Source organism: Primulina huaijiensis, chromosome 15, assembly GCF_012295235.1.
Source record: "Primulina huaijiensis isolate GDHJ02 chromosome 15, ASM1229523v2, whole genome shotgun sequence".
NCBI lineage: Eukaryota > Viridiplantae > Streptophyta > Magnoliopsida > Lamiales > Gesneriaceae > Primulina > Primulina huaijiensis.
The window spans coordinates 19,908,877-19,928,634 of NC_133320.1; the positions used below are offsets into that span (position 1 = coordinate 19,908,877).

At 34.6% G+C, this 19,758-nt stretch overlaps 1 protein-coding gene across 1 annotated transcript in view; it reads right to left on the reverse strand.

Annotated features, from left to right (window-relative positions):
• Positions 1-13,776, reverse strand: part of LOC140959388 (rac-like GTP-binding protein ARAC8) — a gene marked incomplete at its 5' end in the record, with an annotated part of 39,765 nt that extends 25,989 nt beyond the window's left edge. Inside the window, one exon of the mRNA XM_073417236.1 lies at positions 13,768-13,776. Within this exon, the coding sequence (XP_073273337.1) occupies positions 13,768-13,776 (9 nt within the window). The remainder of the gene's footprint in view (positions 1-13,767) is intronic.
• Positions 13,777-19,758: the final 5,982 nt, after the last annotated feature.

Consider the following 19,758-nt stretch of genomic DNA (forward strand, 5'->3'; position numbering starts at 1 on the left):
AAATAAAATCTTCTACGTCTCACCTTCTTCTGTTTCCAGAAGGTATCACTAAAAGACTTTGATTTTTACAGTACAACTCTTGTACACACCCACTTCAGTAGGACTTACCCTCAGCCTACTGAAACTCTTAGTTTCTCAACACAATCACACGAATACAGCGAAGTTCTGTAAAAGACTCTTTTCCAGATTACAGACTCTTCTCAATGAGATAAAATAAATTGAATAGCTTTGAAGAGACTAAGAAACAGCAACACAAGTTGATCTCAGAAGATCAGATATATGCTATGAAGCGTGTGCTGTTTTTCTGTATGTTGAGCTTTTTGATAGAAAGTAGTTGCGATAGCTCAAATAACGTTGGACAGATAGTTTATTCTTGATAATAACGATTCGTGTGTTTTTCTATAAAGATTGATCCTCTTATAGAAACCTTGAATCCAACGTCTATAAGCAAAACAACTTCTTTGACTTCTGATCGAATCAGCTTTATCACCAAAAAAGGGTCCTACAGAAAGCTTCAGAATTATCAGTCTTTGTTTCATAACAAAATTAGTAAGGAGCGTTAAATGTCCTTGTACAGCATTAATGGTGCAATTAATACTAGTACTAGGTAAAGTAACAGTAACATTTAAGACTTGTAACGATCAAACAAAGGACGTTAAGTTTCGCTTCTATTTAAGCTAAGTTCTGTTTTTGCTTTTATAAGCCGTTAAGTACTCGAAAAGTACTGCTTTTGTTTAAGCGATACGATAGCTTCTGATTATTATACTGTCTTCTGATTTGGCTTATCACGGCCTACTGGTTTTGACTCTCATCACCACAATTAAATTAAGTCTAACAATTTCCCCTTTGTGGTGATGCCAAAACCTAGATATTAGTAAAGATGAAGAACAACATTTATATCAAAAAGCAAATAGCAATAATAACAAGATAATTGATAAGTAAATAAACAGAAGAGTTCAAAAGAATTTAATCATCAGTGCCAATGTCTCTGAACATTGTTTCCTCATCCTGCAGAGGCTGTGTAAAAGCCTGTTCTTGAGCAAGAAGTTACTCATTCAGCAATCTCAACTGATCAGACAAGAGTTGAATCACATTCTGATCTTGAGCGGCCATAGAATTCACGGGATCAAAATTTGACTTAAAAGTCTTCAAAACAGAATCCAGCTTCTGACATTTGAGCTGCTCAAGAATGTAGCTCCTTCTGTTAATGGCCTCAATCACATTTTTGGTCTTAGCAGAAGCAAAGACCTGCTTATCATTTTTCACCATTTTTACATAAGAACCTGGTGTTCTTAAGTATGTGATTGGGTGGAAAAATCTATCCTTAAGCCAATCATCGAAGAAAATAATGTCCTCACTGGCAGATTTTTCTATCTCATCCATGTGAAGATCAAACGCTATTTTAACAGATGACTTATCGCCATGAATTTGCGGTTCTTCAATGAGTTTTTCCTTGCCTTTGTCTGAAGAAGAGGCAGGCAGCACGGGCCTAAAAGCAGAAGACCATGCTGAAGCTTCTCTAAAAACAACTCCAGATGAGGATCTGAGAGTCTGAAAAGAGGTCGAAATGGTTTCAGTAGGGATGGCTGCTGGTTTTGAGGAAGGGATATAAGTTGGTTTAGATGAGGTAGCTGTCGGAAAAACTTGTCTCAGATGGACAGTGTCAAGATCAGCAATGGCTGCTGTTTTCTTGATACGAATGGTAGTTTCGGGTTTCTTTTTGCTTGGGGTGGCTGGGAGTGAGGCTTTGGTTGGAGCAGCAGACTCTTCAGATATGGTTTTTTCTGAATCAGTCAAGGCAACCACTCTTTTCCTCTTTTCTTTCTTCTGAGGGGCTTGAGCCTCAGTTTGAGTGTAACCGATCTCCTTCTTGAGGGCTACAAACTCAGCCACAGTTGGCTTAGGTCTTAAAGCAAGTACGTTATCAGCATCGGCCATTGTGACATATGATCTGTCCTGTTCAGAAGTAAGTGGAAAGCCAACATCCTTCAACATCATGCTGATCTGAACAGCAAAACCAGTACCTTTCCTCAAAATCATATCCTTCATGGATTTGAACAAGAAAAGACTCCAATCCACTTTGACTTCAGAAGTGATGGCTATCATCACTTGAACTTTTTCTTTGGTCAGCATATCAAAAGTACCAGCCTTGACCAGAAGCGCCTTTGCCACAATATCGACGAGTACTTGGTACTCCATCTTCAGAAGCTTCTTAAAGCAAGAGAGAGAGAGTTCATCTCCAGAAGCTGAGAATGTGGTAAGGGCAGCAGACATTTCCTCCTTAGTAATAGCCGAACATTCAAAAGTACCTGAGAATGGGAGGAAGAAAGTTGATCCCAGAAGAGCAGCATCGATGGATATGGACGCATCTCCCTGAGAGTATATGATATTCTCATCCGCAATGGTTGCTTTAGCATAGAAATCCAGGAGGGTAGTCTTGTAGATGATTGCGGGTGCTTCCAGAAATCTTCTAAGACCAGATTTCTCAATGGCCTTGAACGTCTTAACAAGGTTTTCATCCTTGATGGTCAGGACTGATGCAAAGTTGATTTGGTAAGCGTTGAGTGTATAAGCTCAAGCCATTTTTTCCTGTAAGTAAGAAAAATTCGAAGTAGAGTAGAAGGAAGTTCGAGAGAAAGCAGTATCTAGTAAGAAATATTCTGAAATCGTAAAAGTGAAATGAGAGAAAAGAGGCGGTTAATATTAAAAAATGTACAGCCGTCAGTGAAAACATAGGGACACGTGTCAATATGTTTACGGTTGAGTTTTGAAAATTTAAACAGTGAGTGTCAGGTAAGCCAATGATTTAAAAATTTGGAAAATCAATAAAAGGCGGGCTATCCAAGACGGTTACTAAAAAAAATCAGAAGAGAACATGTCGTTTTATGATACTATCTACTGGAAGTGGCAAAGTACTGAAATACATCCAGCACTTTTGACAAAATCCAGTAGACACATTGTTATATCGAAAAGACAATTCTCCTTCTGTTTTTTCACTTGAAACGAAAATATCAGTCACAATTAAACTATATTCCCCCTAAATTAATGCAAATAAATATTAAAAGCAAAGATTAAAGGTCGGAGGAGATAATGAATGACTCTGATATTTTTCCGATAGGGACACGTGTACGGTAAATAGTCAAGCGACTCTTCAGCTTCCCTGAGGATAAATATAAGAACATGCAAACATACAAATTAGATCATTTTAGTCTCTCAACAAATGGATAGTGCAAGCATTATATCAGAGTCATCTCCAGAGTCGGATACAGCAGGGGAGTTCCAAAGACAACTTCCGGTGTCTCGTAAGAAGATGTTTGAAGACATCGTTTTCCAAAAGATGAAGACTCGGAACAAACTCCTGGATCTGTAGTCTGAATAATCAATAAGATTATTCTACTTAATTAGATAACAGCTACAGAATCATCTCGTTCAACAACCACGATCATGCAAAGAGAGGGGATGATTCCAGTAGTTTTAGGATTTCTTCTGTAAATCTCAGTACTGCTGATATCAACAATTGTAATGTTTATCCAGTGTAACGCATCTGATTTATGAATGAAATATTAAATTTTGATATACTTCTTGTTATCTACTGTTTTACTTAATGCATAAAAAAAATAACAGAGGAGAATAATCAGTAGTTACGATAAATCAATCAAATCAAGAATATTACGAAAATAAGAAAACTTATTCTCAAGCAGAGGTTTAGTAAAGATGTCTGCTGCTTGTTGATCAGTAGGGACATATTCCAGACGAATGTCTTTCTTCTGCAATGATCTCTAATAAAATGATGTCCGATGTCAATGTGCTTCGTTCTGGAATGAAGTACTGGATTGTGAGTAATAGCTACAGCACTGGTATTGTCACAGAATATAGGTGATTCAGAGGCTTGAACTCCATAGTCCTTAAGTTGTTGTTGCATCCAAAGCAATTGAGAGCAACAGCTTCCAGCAGCAAGATATTCTGCTTTTGCAGTAGACGTGGCTATGAAAGTCTGCTTTTTACTGAACCAGGAGATCAACCTATCACCAAGAAATTGACAAAAACCATTAGTGCTCTTTCTATCCAGTTTGCAACCTGCATAGTCAGCATCTGAATATCCAATAAGATTGAAAGAAAAATAATTGGGATACCATAGACCGACATTTTGAGTATCCTTTAAATATTTCAGAATTATTTTAGCAGCAATATAATGCGATTGCTTAGGGTTAAACTGAAATCTCGCACAAATACAAACAGCAAACAGAATATCAGGTCTACTGGCAGTAAGATATAAAATGAACCAATAAGACCACGTTACTGAGTTACCTCTATTGAAATTCCACTTTCATTTTTATCAAGTTTAGTAGATGAGCTTATTGGAGTGGAAGCAGCAGAGCATGTTTCCATGCCAAACTTTTTCAGTAGTTCCTTTGTGTACTTAGCATCTTTTATGAAGATTCCTGTATCACGTTGCTTAATTTGTAGTCCGAGGAAGAATGTCAATTCTCCAATCATTCTCATTTCAAATTGTTCCTGCATTATCTTAGCAAACTTTTCACACAATTTGGGGTTAGTTGACTCAAAGATAATGTCATCAACATAAATCTGTACTAATAGAATGTGCTTATTTTTAACTAAAGTGAATAAAGTCTTGTCTACTGTGCCGATTGTAAAATCATGATTGACAAGAAATTGTGAGAGAGTGTCATACCAAGCTCTAGGTGCCTATTTCAGGCCTTACAAGGCTTTGTGTAATTTAAAGACATGATGTGGTAAGAAATGATCAATAAAACCTGGAGGTTGTTCAACGTAAACTTCCTCTTGCAGTAGAACATTTAAGAAGGCACTTTTTACATCCATCTGATAAACTTTGAAGTTCTTGAAAGCAGCAAAGGCTAAGAATATTCTGATTGCTTCAAGCCTTGCTACTGGTGCATAGGTCTCATCATAGTCTATTCTTTCTTCTTGTCTGAAACCTTGAGGCACCAGTCTTGCTTTATTTCTAACAACAGTGCCTTCTTTATTTAACTTGTTTCTAAATACCCACCGAGTTCCAATAACTGCTTGATGAGATGGTCTAGGTACAAGAAACCACACTTCATTTTTTTTAAATTGATTCAGCTCTTCTTGCATAGCTTCAATCCAACTGGGATCCAGAAGAGCTTCTTCAATCTTCTTAAGTTCACCCTGAGAAATAAAAGCAGAATGCATATATTCATTTATCATCTGCCTTCTGGTTCTTAATGGAGCTGCTGGATTTCCAATCACAAAAGATTGAGGTGAGATTTTCTCCAAACAAAAGGATTTAGAGGGATTTCTTCCTGATTTATTAGATTTGGATCAAGCTCAGGTAAAGCAGTAGTAGGTTCTTGAATGTCAGCTGCTGGTTCTGGTACATCCTGTGTCTGAACAACTGATTCTACCAGAAGAATGTCTGGTTCTGGATTTTGAGCATCTTCGACACTTGGTTCTGCATCATCTTCACTATCCAGTTCCAGATGAATTCTGTCCAATCTGTTACTCGAATTTGACATGTTAGAAATTTCAGGAGCATTGCTATCTTCATCAAAGACAACATGAATAGATTCTTCAATATTAAGAGTTCTATTATTGAAAATTCTAAATGCTTTGCTTACTGCTGAATATCCCAGAAAAAGTCCAGCATCTGATTTTGAATCAAATGCAGACAGATAATTTTTACCATTATTATGCACGAAACATCTGCAACCAAACACATGAAAATATGATACATTAGGCTAACTCTCTTTCCATATCTCATATGGAGTCTGATTATGCCTCTTGTTGATCATGGTTCTGTTTTGTGTATAACACGCTGTGTTGATTGCTTTTGCCCAGAAGCGCCGAGAGATGTCTGTATCTGCTAGCATTGTTCTAGCAGCTTCTTTAAGAGTTCTGTTTCTCCTCTCAGCTACTCCATTCTGTTGAGGCATTTTGGCAGCTGAATATTCATGATGAATACCCTGTTCATCCAAATATAACTCAAGAATTTTGTTAGTGAATTCAGTGCCCCGATCACTTCTGATTTTAATGACAGAAACTGATTTTTCATTTTGAATCTTTTTCAGAAGTTTGATCAGGAGGTTACTGGTTTGATCTTTTCCAGCAAGAAAGATTACCCAAGTAAATCTAGAAAAGTCATCAATAACAACAAGAGTATATTTTATTCTCCCTAAGCTCATGATAGGTATTGGACCAAACAAGTTCATATGCAATAATTCCAAATATCTTGATGTTGATTTACTACCTTTATTCTTGAAACTAGATCTTACTTGTTTACCAAGTTGACATGCAGAACATACATGATTTTTAACGAAATTAATATCAGGCAAACCACCAACTATGTTCTGCTTCTTGAGATTATTGATTGACTTGAAGTTAAGGTGATTCAATCTCTTGTGCCATAGCCAATGTTTATCACTAAGGGAGGCAACTAAACATGTAGGAACATTAACATGATCTTTGTTCCATGATACTTTGTAAGTGTTGCCTTCTTTTTTCCGGTTACGACTATAGAATCATTAGCATCTTTAACTGTGCAGGTGTGCTTCTGAAAAGCTACTGAGTATCCATTATCACAGTTGACTAATACTAATCAAATTGTAGCAGAGATTTTCAACTAAGAGCACATCATTTATAGTGATATTACCATGGATAATCTTATCCTTACCCACGGTTTTACCTTTTGAGTTGTCCCCAAAAGTTATCTTTAGTCCAGTACAACTCATTATTTCTGAAAGTAGACTCTTTTGTCCTGTCATATGTCTGGAACATCCACTGTCCACTTACCATGTAGAGCTGCTTATCTTGGCTTTCCTCTCCTGTTCCTGCAAGCACAAATTTTAGTAACTGGTACTCAATCTATTTGGGTCCGAGCCTTATCAGTCCTTTAGAAACCCACATTTGTACAATTCTAGGTGACCTTGTACTTCGGGTGTCCACAGAGGTGTGTGCAACAGAAGGTTTGTTATTTCTAACAGAATGCATTTTAGGATGTTGTTCTTCCATTCTATTCTTATCGTCTGGTCTGTATCTCTTCTGAACTGGTCTACAATTGTAGTACTTGTAGTTTCTAACCTTCACAGAGGGTTGTCCTCCTGAGTTGAATCCTCTACTGGATCCAGCACTCTGATGGACTCTTCTCTTAGGTTCAACATAACCCAGACCATAATGCTTACTTCTGTTCGTCTGGTCTACAAACTTTTTGATTTGAACAGTTGGTACTTCTGGTTCATATACCACACTGGATTTAACAAAGTGAATGAATTTTCCTTTGCTCATATCCAGTTTTGTCTTTGTACTTGTTTCAGAAGTGCTTTCATCATTACTGAATCCGAGACCACTCCTGTCTCCAGATTGCTTCTGTAATTCTTGCATCTTCTCTAATGAAACAGAAGACTTGTTCCATCCATTCACCAGATCTGATAGCTTCTGATTTTCAGACCTCATCGTCTGGTAATCTGCATTTACTCTGTCATTCTCAGTTTTCAATTTACTTATCTCAACTTCTAGATCACTGTAGCTGTTTCCTTGTAAGCAAGTAAACTTACTGACTTGATCTTTTAAGTTTTGATTTTCAATTTTAACTTCCTTTAATGACTAAGAAAGTCTTGAGTACTCTTCAACCATATCATGTAATGCTTTAACTAAATCATCTCGTATAAACTCATCAGAATCAAAGTCAAATACCTCTCCAGATGTCGAGGTTGATTCACTGTTCGCCATGAGATATTTGACTTCTTCTTCATCACTATCGCTAGAATGGCTATCTGAGTCAGAAGACTCAGAGCTAGAGTCTGCCCACTTTGATTTACTTTTCTCAGCAATCATTGCTTTGCAATCTCTTCTGGACTTCTTATCATTACGCTTGTACTCCTTCTTCTTCTGGTTATCCTTCTTAGGTTTCGGGCAATCTGCAATAAAATGTCCGATTTTTCCACAGTTGAAGCATGCCATATCACAAGGTGGTGATTCTTTCTTGAAGTTTCGGTTAGGACTTTGGTATGCTCGGTGGTTCTTCTTCATGAATCTCGAAAATTTCTTCATGAATAAGGACATTGCATCGTTGCTGATTTGTTCAGCAGTCTTGTCTGAAGTACTTTCAGTAGCAGCAGCAGGTGATACACTTGGAACAACTGCAGTAGTAGCAGTAGCAGTAGCTGGAAGAGCCTTGGTAGGCGGATTTGACAAGTGCTCTTCTCCACTTCTTACTTCCAGTTCTAACTCATAGGCTTTCAAGTCTGCAAACAAGTCATGTAGCTCCAACTTGTTCAGATCTTTAGAGACTCTCATCGCCATTGTCTTGACGTCCCATTCCCTGGGTAAAGCTCTCATCACCTTGAGTGCTACTTCTGTATTATCATGCTCTTTTCCCAAAGCTGCTAGCTCATTTACTAAGATGCTGAAACGCTCATCAAACTCGCTTAGAGTTTCTCCAGCTTTCATTTTAAGATTTTCAAACTTCTGCATTGCAACAGACAGCTTGTTTTCCTTTGTCTGTTCATTTCCTTTACTAATCTGGATAAGTTTCTCCCAGATCTCTTTGGCAGTAGGACACATCTTGATTTTGCTGAAGGTGTTTTTGTCAAGTGTTTTGTAGAGAATGTCCTTCGTAACATTTTCTAGATTAGCTTTCTTCTTGTCCTCGCTTTTCCATTCGGTTCTTTGATTTTCGAGCATCTGTGGTGCACCTTCAGTAACAGCAATAGCTGTATTAGGCTTTGGAATCTTTAAGGGACCATTAGTAATGACAAACCACATGTCATCGTCTTGAGCTGCAAGATGGGCTTGCATCCTGATCTTCCAATCATCGAAATCTTCTTTTGAGAACATAGGGACTTTGCTAAAATGTGTCATTTATGTTGTAAATTTTCAGAACAAGAAAAATCTGCTCTTATACCACTTGTCGGGGATCGATATAGAGTTTAGAGGGGGGTGAATAAACTCTTTCTTTTCTTGGACGTTTTTGCAACGGTGCTAGAATCCTGTTAGAGATTATAGCTTATCTTGTTCGTATATAAATCCAGCAGATCACAATAAATAGTGCGGAAACAATCTGATGGTTTGGGGTGAAAACAATAAAACAGTAGGCAGTAGACAGTGGTTGTTTCTGGAAGTTCGAAGATGAAATCTTCTACGTCTCCCCTTCTTCTGTTTTCATAAGGTATCACTAAAAGACTTTGATTTTTACAGTACAATTCTTGTACACACCCACTTCAGTAGGACTTACCCTCAGCCTACTGAAACTCTTAGTTTCTCAACACAATAACTCGAATACAGTGAAGTTCTAGAAAAGACTCTTTTCCAGATTACAGACTCTTCTCAGTGAGATAAAGTATATTGAATAGCTTTGAAGAGACTAAGAAACAGCAACACAAGTTGATCTCAGAAGATCAGATATATGCTATGAAGCGTGTGCTGTTTTTCTGTATGTTGAGCTTTTTGATAGAGAGTAGTTGCGATAGCTCAAATAACGTTGGACAGATAGTGTATTCTTGATAATAATGATTCGTGTGTTTTTCTATAAAGATTGATCTTTATATAGAAACCTTGAATCCAACGTCTATAAGCAAAACGACTTCTTTGACTTCTGATCGAATCAGCTTTATCACCGAAAAAGGGTCCTGCAGAAAGCTTCAGAATTATCATTTTTTGTTTCATAACAAAATTAGTAAGGAGCGTTAAATGTCCTTGTACAGCATTAATGGTGCAATTAATACTAGTACTAGGTAAAGTAACGGTAACATTTAAGACTTGTAACGATCAAACAAAGGACGTTAAGTTTCACTTCTATATGATCTAAGTTCTGTTTTTGCTTTTATAAGCGGTTAAGTACTCGAAAAGTACTGCTTCTGTTTAAGCGATACGATAGCTTCTGCTTATTACACTGTCTTCTGATTTGGCTTATCACAGTCTACGGGTTTTGACTCTCATCACTACAATTAAATTAAGTCTAACATCATGGAATAAGATTAAGTATTTATTTTGACCTACAAAATACCTATTTTGGAGTTCCAAATGCTTGATTTGACTCTTTGAATACTCCAAATGTGTAAAAAAAAATACTGGATATTCGAGCTATCACAATAAATTCAATAATTGTTGGTATTTTCGCTGAAAATGCATTAAGATGACTTATTCATGTCATCTAATTTTTGAAAAAACATAGTTTCTCACTCATTGTTGAATTAGAAAAAGTACTTATTTTGATCGATAAAATACCTATTTTGGGATTCCAAATATTTGATTTGGCTATTTGAATACTTCAAATGTATAAGAAAATACTGAAGTTTCAAGTAATATTAAGTGACTTTTGATGGTGTCATTTGTGAAGTTTAAATGTGATACTTAAATTGGTACAAAGAGTATCTAATTAGAGTATATAAATACATGATTTTACCCCGTAAATACTCATATCCAATTATTTGAACATGCCAAAATATAATTTGAAGTTAATATTAAGTGACATCAATGATGATATTCGTGAAGTAAAAATGTTATACTTAAATTAATACAAATAATACATAATTCGAGTCCACAAATACTTGATTTTACCTTTTAAATACTCAAATTCGATTGAGTATGTAAAAATATATAGTTTGAAGATAATATTGAATGTTCTTTGATGATGATATTTGTAAATAAAAAACGTGCTACCTAAATTGGTACAAATAGTACCTAATTTGATTTCACATATACTTGATTTTACCCTTTTAAGACTCAAATTTGATTATTTTGGGATATAAAAAAATATAGTTTCAAGTAATATTGAGTGACTTTTGATGTGTCATTTGTGAAATTAAAATGTGATACCTAAATTAGTACAAAAAGTATCTAATTCGAGTCTACCAATACTTAATTTTACTCCCTAAATGAGAAATACTTAATTTGAGTTTGCAAATACTTGATTTCGTAAATGAGATACTCACAATATGTATTAAAATATTGGATATTCGAATAAGCAACGTAAGTTCACCAAGTTTTGGTATTTTATGGAAGATACATTTGGATGACATATTAATCTCATTTAATATTTTTTTAAAAAAAAAAACACAAATGCTCAACTAAGCATGAAAAATTTAAAGTACTTATTTTTACTTGAGAAATACCTAATTTGAGTTTGCAAATGCTTGATTTCATAAATGAGATACTCAGAATATGTATTAAAATACTGGATATTCGAATAGACAACGTAAGTTCACCAAGTATTGATATTTCCATGGAATAAGCATTTGGATGACATATTCATCTCATTTAATATTTTTTTGTAAAATAAAAAATAAATTCCCAACTAAGCATGGAAATTTTAAAGTACTTATTTTTATTTGAGAAGTGCCTAATTTGAGATTGTAAATATTTGATTTGGTACATGAGATACTCATAATATATAATAGAATACTGGATATTCGAATATGCAACGTAAGCTCACCAAGCGTTTATCTTTCGGTAGAAGATGCATTTGGATAACATATTCATCTAATTTAATATTATTTTTGGAAAAAAAAAAAACAACAACAACAACATCAACAACAACAACGACGAAAACAAATTCCCAACTAAGTATTGAAATTTTAAAATACTTAGTTTTACTTGAAAAGTATCTAATTTGAGTTTGCAAATACTTGATATATTGAATAAAATACTCACAATATGTATTAAAATACTGGATATTCGAATAGACAACATAAGTTCACCAAGTGTTGATCTTTCCATGGAAGATGCATTGATAGGAAGAGTATCTAAATTGGTGAAGTTAAAATATGATAGCTAAATTGGGACAAATAGTATTTAATGCGAGTTCGCAAATACTTGATTTTACTCGCTAAATACTTATATCCAACTATTTGGGGATGTCAAATTATATAGTTTGAAGCTAATATTGAGTGGTCTTTGATGATGACATTCGTGAAGTAAAAATGTGATACCTAAATTAACACAAATAATACCTAATACGAGTCCGTAAATACTTGATTTTACCATTCAAATACTCAAATTCGATTATTTGATGATGTCAAAATATATAATTTGAAGTCAATATTGAGTGGCCTTTGATGATGAGATCCGTGAAATAAAAATGTGATATCTAAATTGTTACAAGTATTACATAATTAGATTCTATTGATAATTGATTTTACCCTTTAAAAACTCAAATTTGATAATAAGTATAATGAAAGAATATTGATACATATAATGAATGATTACCAATAAATATTATGAATGAATACTANGAATAGGCAATCTTTCCATGGAAAATTCATTAGGATACTTATTCATGTCATTTAAATAAATAAACATAGTTCATTATTCATCATGGACTAATTGGGAGATGCATTATGAACATAGTTCGTAAATGAGCTTGANGCTTATCTGAGAATTTTTTTTTACCAAAAAAATATTAAATAAGATGAATATGTAATCTAAATGCATCTTCCATGGAAAGACCAATATTTGGTGAACTTACGTTGCATATTCGAATATCCAATAGTCTATTACATATTATGAGTATCTCATGTACCAAATCAAGTATTTGCAATATGAAATTAAGTACTTCTCAAGTAAAATTAAGTACTTTTAAATATTCATGCTTATTTGGGAATTTTTTTTTTCAAAAAAAATTAAATGAGATGAATATGTCATCCAAATGCATCTTCCATAGAAAGACAAACACTTGGTGAACTTATGTTCCATATTCGAATATCCAGTATTCTATTACATATGATGAGTATCTCATGTACCAAATCAAGTATTTGCAATATGAAATTATGTACTTCTCAAGTAAAAATAAGTAATTTAAAATTTTCATGCTTATTTGGGAATTTTTTTTTTTACAAAAAATATATTAAATGAGATAAATATGTCATCCAAACAAATCTTACATGGAAAACCAACACTTGGTTAACTTACGTTGCATATTCGAATATCCAGTATTCTATTACATATTATGAGTATCTCCTGTACCAAATTGAGTACTTGCAAACTCAAATTGGGTACTTCTCATCCAAATGCATATTTCTTAGAAATACCAACACTTGGAGAATTTACGTTGTCTATTCGAATATCCAGTATTTTAATACATATTGTAAGTATCTCATTTATAAAATCAAGTATTTGCCAACTCAAATTAGGTACTTTTCAAATAAAACTAAGTACTTTAAAATTTTCAATCTTATTTGGGAATTTCTTTTTGTTTTTGTTTTTTTTACAAAAAATATATTAAATGAGATGAATATGTCATCCAAATGCATCTTCCATGAAAAACCAACACTTGGTGAACTTACATTACGTATTTGAATATCCAGTATTCTATTACATATTATGAGTATCCCCTATATCAAATCAAGTATTTACAAACTGAAATTATGTATTTTTCATCCAAATGGATATTCCATGGAAATACCAACACTTGGAGAACTTACGTTGTCTATTCAAATATCCAATATTTTAATACATATTGTGAGTATCTCATTTACGAAATCAAGTATTTGCCAACTCAAATTAGGTACTTCTCAAGTAAAACTAAGTGCTTTAAAATTTTCATACTTATTTGAGAATTTTTTTTTTTTTTACAAAAAAATATTAAATGAGATGAATATGTCATCCAAATGCATTTTCCATTGAAATACCAATACTTGGTGAATTTACGTTGTCTATTCGAATATCCAGTATTTTAATACATATTGTGAGTATTTCATTTACGAAATCAAGTATTTGCAAACTCAAAATAGGTATTTCTCAAGTAAATCTAAGTACTTTAAAATTTACATGCTTAGTTGGGAATTTGATTTTTTTTACAAAAAAATATTAAATGAGATGAATATGTCATCCAAATACACCTTTCATGAAAAGACAAACAATGACTGAATTTATGGTGATCGTTCAAGATCCAATATTTTCTTACACATTTGGAGTATTTAAAAAGCCAAATCAAGTATCTGGAAGTTCAAAATAGATACTTTATATGTCAAAATAAGTACTTAATCTTATTTTATGATGAGTGATGAACTATATTTTTTAAAAAATAAAATGACATTAATAAGTCATCATAATATATTTTTAATGAAAAACCAACAACGACTGAATTTATGGTGATTGTTCGAAAATATAGTATTTTTTTACACATTTGAAGTATTCAAATAACAAAATCAAGTATCTGAAACCCCATAATAGGTATTAATATTTTGATAGATGAAAAACACACAATTAATTTGGTGGATAAAATTATATATTTATTTAAATAATAAAAGGGCAAAAATATAAATTTATCTTTGTAGGGAGTTAAAACTAAGTTTATAGTGTTATCAGGTATCTGTTGGGTGCAATAATTATCCCTGCTTGGTAGAGCGATCATACCGTGGTGCTTGAGCTGCTGTGCCGTTTAAAAGATTTAAGTTGCACCATTACCACTAGCTATAGTTTTTGGTAAAGCGGTAAGCACTCGGTCCTATAATTGGTATCAGAGCCAATGTCACGGGTTCGATTCTCATTGATTGCAAGGAGTGCAATTATTAGGAGGGAGATTGTTGGGTGCAATAATTGTCTCTGCTTGATAGAGCGATCGAACCATCACTACAAGAAATTCTGCATACAACAACGCACATATGACAACGGTTTTTGTGAAAAACCGTTGTCGTATGTTTTTAACAACGGTTTTATCCACAACCTTTGTCTTTTGGGGGTCAAAGACAAAGGTTTTTAAAAACCGGTGTCTTTGGGAGGTCAAAGACAACAGTTTTTGGGGTCAATGACAACGGTTCTATAAAACTGTTGTCTTTGAGCGTTTTATTAGGGTCAGTCTATTAGCGTGTTTTTTTGGACATTCGACAACGGTTTTAAGAAACCGTTGTCGATTAGCGTGGTTTTCGGACAAACAACAACGGTTTTGGAAAACGTTGCAATATTTAGCGACGGCTTTTCAAAAACCATCGCTAAATTTAGCGACTGTTTATAAAACTCGTCGTTAATTTAAAATTAACGACAGTTTTGAAATAACCGTCGCTAACTTTAGAGACAGTTTTAAAAAAACCCGTCGCATGTTTAAAATTAGCAACGGTTTTACAAAACCCGTCGCTAAAATTAGCGACAGTGTTTTGCAACCGTCGCTAATTTTAGCAATGGTTTAAATCTGAACCGTTGCAAATTTAAAATATGCGACGTTTTCTCAATTACCGTCGCCAATAGCGACGGTTTAACCACAAACCGTCGCAAACTGTCTATAAATATCACAATTTCGGTCCATTTTCCTTCACAACACTTAACATTTTTCTCTTTTACACCATTTTATCACTTCACACAACACTTATAATTTTTTTCTTTTACACGATTTTAGTTTTGATTATAAGTTTCTTTTAGACTTATTAAATTATTAAAAGTATTTTTTTTATTTTTCGAAACAAATTAGCGACGAAAATATTGATTACTAAATGTCGCTAATTTTAAATTAACGATGGTTTAATAAACTGTCGCTAATTTGAAATAGCGACGGTTTAATAAACCGTCGCTAATTTTGAATGAGCGACGGTTGTGAATAAAGCCGTCGCTAATTTAATTAGCGACGATTTTTATAAACCGTCGCAAATTTGATCTACCACAACGGATAAAAATCGTTGTCGTTGAACGGACTTTCAACAACACCCTCGGTTACAACAGTTTTAAAAAGGGTACGACAACGGATAAAATCCGTTGTCGTTTGCCGTTTTTGGTGTAGTGCATGGTGCTTGAGCTGCTGTGCCGTTTAAAAGATTTGAGTTGCACCATTACCACTAGCTATAGCTTTTGGTAAAGCGACAAGCGCTCGGTCCTACATTATCATTTTATTCTTTTAATAATTAATAAAATATTAATAATATTATTTATTAAGGATAATAGTATAATTTAAATTCAATTATTTGATTGATGTAAGATAAATAATTATTGATTTGATTGAGTAAGATAAATAATTAGTAGATAGATAAATAATATGACCAAACCTTGCTCAGAACTAAATGATCCTGAACATCGACACTCATGAAGATCCGAAAAAAGGTTTAAAATATGATATATGATAAAATAAATTATCAAGAGATTAATTATTAGCAGATAAATTTGACGAGTTGATTTTGTGAGACAAATCTTTTACTTGAGTTACATATGAAAAAATATTATGTTCAAGCAAAAAATATTATTTATAATTATAAATATAATTATAGTTGAAACCATCTCACATAGAGATGTCAATGGGGTGGGTATGGGGTGGGTATGACTAAACCCAAGACCCGTCCCATGAAGAAAACTTTGACCCATTACCTGCCCCACCCCGGTTAAATATTATTCGGACCCGCCCCACCCCAAATATGAAACGGGGCCGGGTAGACCCGTGAGACCCGATTTTTTTTAAAATAAAAGCAGTAATCTTCTTCTCAAATGACTGAATTATGAAACAAACAAGCCTCTAAATACAACACAATAAAAAAAATAATTCATGTCTTCGACCACACTTAATAATAACAAACAAAGTATTTTCACGACATAATGAATTACATAAAAAAAGAGTTACTAGCTCTCCAAAAAAAATCTTGACATCTCCAAAAATAAGTCATAACATAAGTTAAACAGATCAATATAAAATCAGAGAGTATTCAATATTGCAGACACATTCTTCGGGATTATCTTCCTCTTCATCAAAAATGGTGGGACGAGTTGGTAAACTACTTGAAGAATTAACTACAAAATTAAAGAGAGAAAGTACATTGAAAAAATAAAACTGTAATTTAAAACTGTAAAAAAATGTAATTTAAAGAGAGAAAGTAAGTACAGTAACAAAATTAAAATGAAAGTACAATAACAAAATAAAACTGTGATTTATTTACATTTCACCTCATCCCACAACCATCTTCGCGAGCACATCAATGCCTCCAAAGTCGTTGGATTAAGCCTACTAAGATGAGGACCAACTATTCTTCTACTATTGCTAAAAGCAGATTCAGATGCAACAGTTGACATAGGAATAGCTAAGACCGTTATGGTTGAGGTGGGCTACTAAAAAAATGAAAATTAATAAAACTAAAACCCTAGAGTATTTATATCTACATATATGGGGTGGGTATGGGGCGGGTATTATAGAACCCATGACCCGCCCCATACCCGGACGGGTCTGAAAAATTGGACCCGAGACCCGCCCCATGACCCATTTAGTATGTCCAAACCCGTCCCATACGGGGCGGGTCCATTGCGGGTCTGGGTAAAACCTGGACCCATTGACATCCCTAATCTCACAAGAGATCTGGTTTCAATCTTGTTATCAGGTCAAGAATATTTATGGGTTTTGAGACTTTTTTTTGACACTACTCCAATAAATTCTTGGCAATGTTGATATTATGTCATAATCTATATCGAAGACTTCTTTTTTCTTTTGTGATAATTTTTTTAAAATATATATTTTTAAAAAAAATTATACGGGTCAATTGCCCTGTCTAGATATTGAAAATGGCAAAAACTTGTGTGAGACGGTCTCACGAGTCGTATTTTGTGAGACGGATCTCTTATTTGGGTCATCCATGAAAAAGTATTACTTTTTATGTTAAGAGTATTATTTTTTATTGTGAATATCGGTAGGGTTGACCCGTCTCACAAATAAAGATTCGTGAGATCGTCTCACAAGATACCTACTCGAAAATTAACTTATTAAATATTTCATTAAAAATTAACTAACTACAAGGGTTTCGTTTTGTTTAGTCAAAATTTTATGTAATTATGATTAAAATAATTATGTTTAGTGTATTTATTATTTGAACATAATTTTACTATTTATATTGTTATTACACAGAATTTTTAATCAAATTAAGATATTTTAGTTGAAATAGTAATCATTCAACCATATCAATCAGTGGTGATATGGGAAATATATGTTTTTTATATTTCGTAAATAAAATCCAACATCTATAAATACAATAATATGTACTAAATATATATTTCCAACCGATGAAATTTGCTATTAAATTCCCGAATCCAAACAGAAATATGTGCTCAATTTTTGTTAGAGAAAAAAGTTTTTGTAATTCTTTTGTAGGCTCGTGTATCTTCTTATCGATAAGAATTCGTACAAAACCTTGAAAATATAGTATTGATATATGATATTTGAGTAACAATTGTTTTATATCTGATGTAAATATTTAAAGTATATTAATATCAATACTTGATATACTTGTTTGAGTATTTAAATATCATATATTAATATCATATATGAAATAGTTGATACTCAAATATCATATATTAATATTATATTTTTAATGTTTGTATCAATTNAGTTTGGATGATTTATGAAAGCGAAAAGCAAACAAAAAAATTAGCATTGAAAAGCAATTATTAAAGTAACTTTTAGTTAGGGTGTAACTCGGATAGGGTGAGTTCCAAGGTCAGTTGGCACATAATATTACTAAAAAATGTTCAATTAGAACCTGATCTGAACCCGATTAACCATAATATTTCCGGTCGAGTTTATTTTTGACAACCTTACTTTAGTTGGGCATAGTGCTCGCCTGGTAGGAAATTCTAGGTTTCAAATTTTTTGGTAGAATAATTCACAAGATTTGAAGTTCAGATTTCAAATCCACCATGACTTCTATAAATACCGAGGAAAAGGAAGATGAAGGTATCATTCAACCTTTTCATTTTCTCCAAAATAAACTTGTAATAGTTTTCTTTATTGTATGCGCATTGTAATTTCAGCTACTATAGATAGTTAATCAAGTTCCTCATCCTCTACAGGAGATTAATATGTATTAATAAATTGTATGCTTGAATAAAAAGACCAAGGCTTATTGCACATCTTATGTATTATTTTCAAATCGAACTATTTTACTATTGATACTCACGGGAAATTTAGGGTCCGATTCCGGCAAGTGTCACTAATCCAGACGCAGGTTTTGAAATAATCCTGAGCCTGAAATCACAAATGAGACCGTTAGAAGGCGCCAGGAGGGTATCCTGGCGTAGCCCCTATGACGCTCAAGTCAGAGACTGAGGATATATGAGGGGAGCAGCTAAGGGCGCTGCTGAAAACAATATAGTGAATGCTAAATCATACGCTCAAACCTGGTATTTATAGGAGAATACCTGGATTGCTCATGGGCCCTTCACCTGTGGGCTCTAGAGATGGGCCGGGAGTTGGGCCTGATCTTGATGGGTTCATCGCTGGGGTATCACCAGTCTCCCCCTCCCGAGTCGAACTGAATCGTAGGTTCAAAGTTCGATTAATTGTGCCGTTCTCGAGTTATCGGGTGCGAGTTGTGCATTTTCTTCCCACCATCTGTCAGTCTCCAAAAATTTGGAAACAAATCAAGTCGCGATTCTGCAGCTCTCTCCCGCCTACGCTCAACGCGCTTGCTTCATCACCCTGCCCACACCTCGCCCGAGCGCGCACCTCCCTTGCTCGGCCGCCCACGCATCCTACGCCCTCGCCTGCCAGCCGACAGTATCGAAGCCTCGCCTGCTTGCCCACGCCGAGCCCTCGCCGTGCGCGCCTACTCTCCAGCTCGAGACCTTGCCTGCTCGCCCGCGCCGTGTGCCGCGCTCTCCCCTCGCCATGTGCTGTGCTCGCCCCTCGCCCGAGTGCTTGCCCCACGCCGCGTGCTCGCCCACGCCGTGACACGCTCGCCCCTCGCCCTGTGCCGCGCTCGCCCCTCGCTTGCTCGCCCACGCCGTGCCAAGCTCGCCCCTCGCCTGTGCCGCGCTCGCGCCCGAGTGCTGGCATCGCCCATCCTCGTCCAGTACGTTGAGAATTTT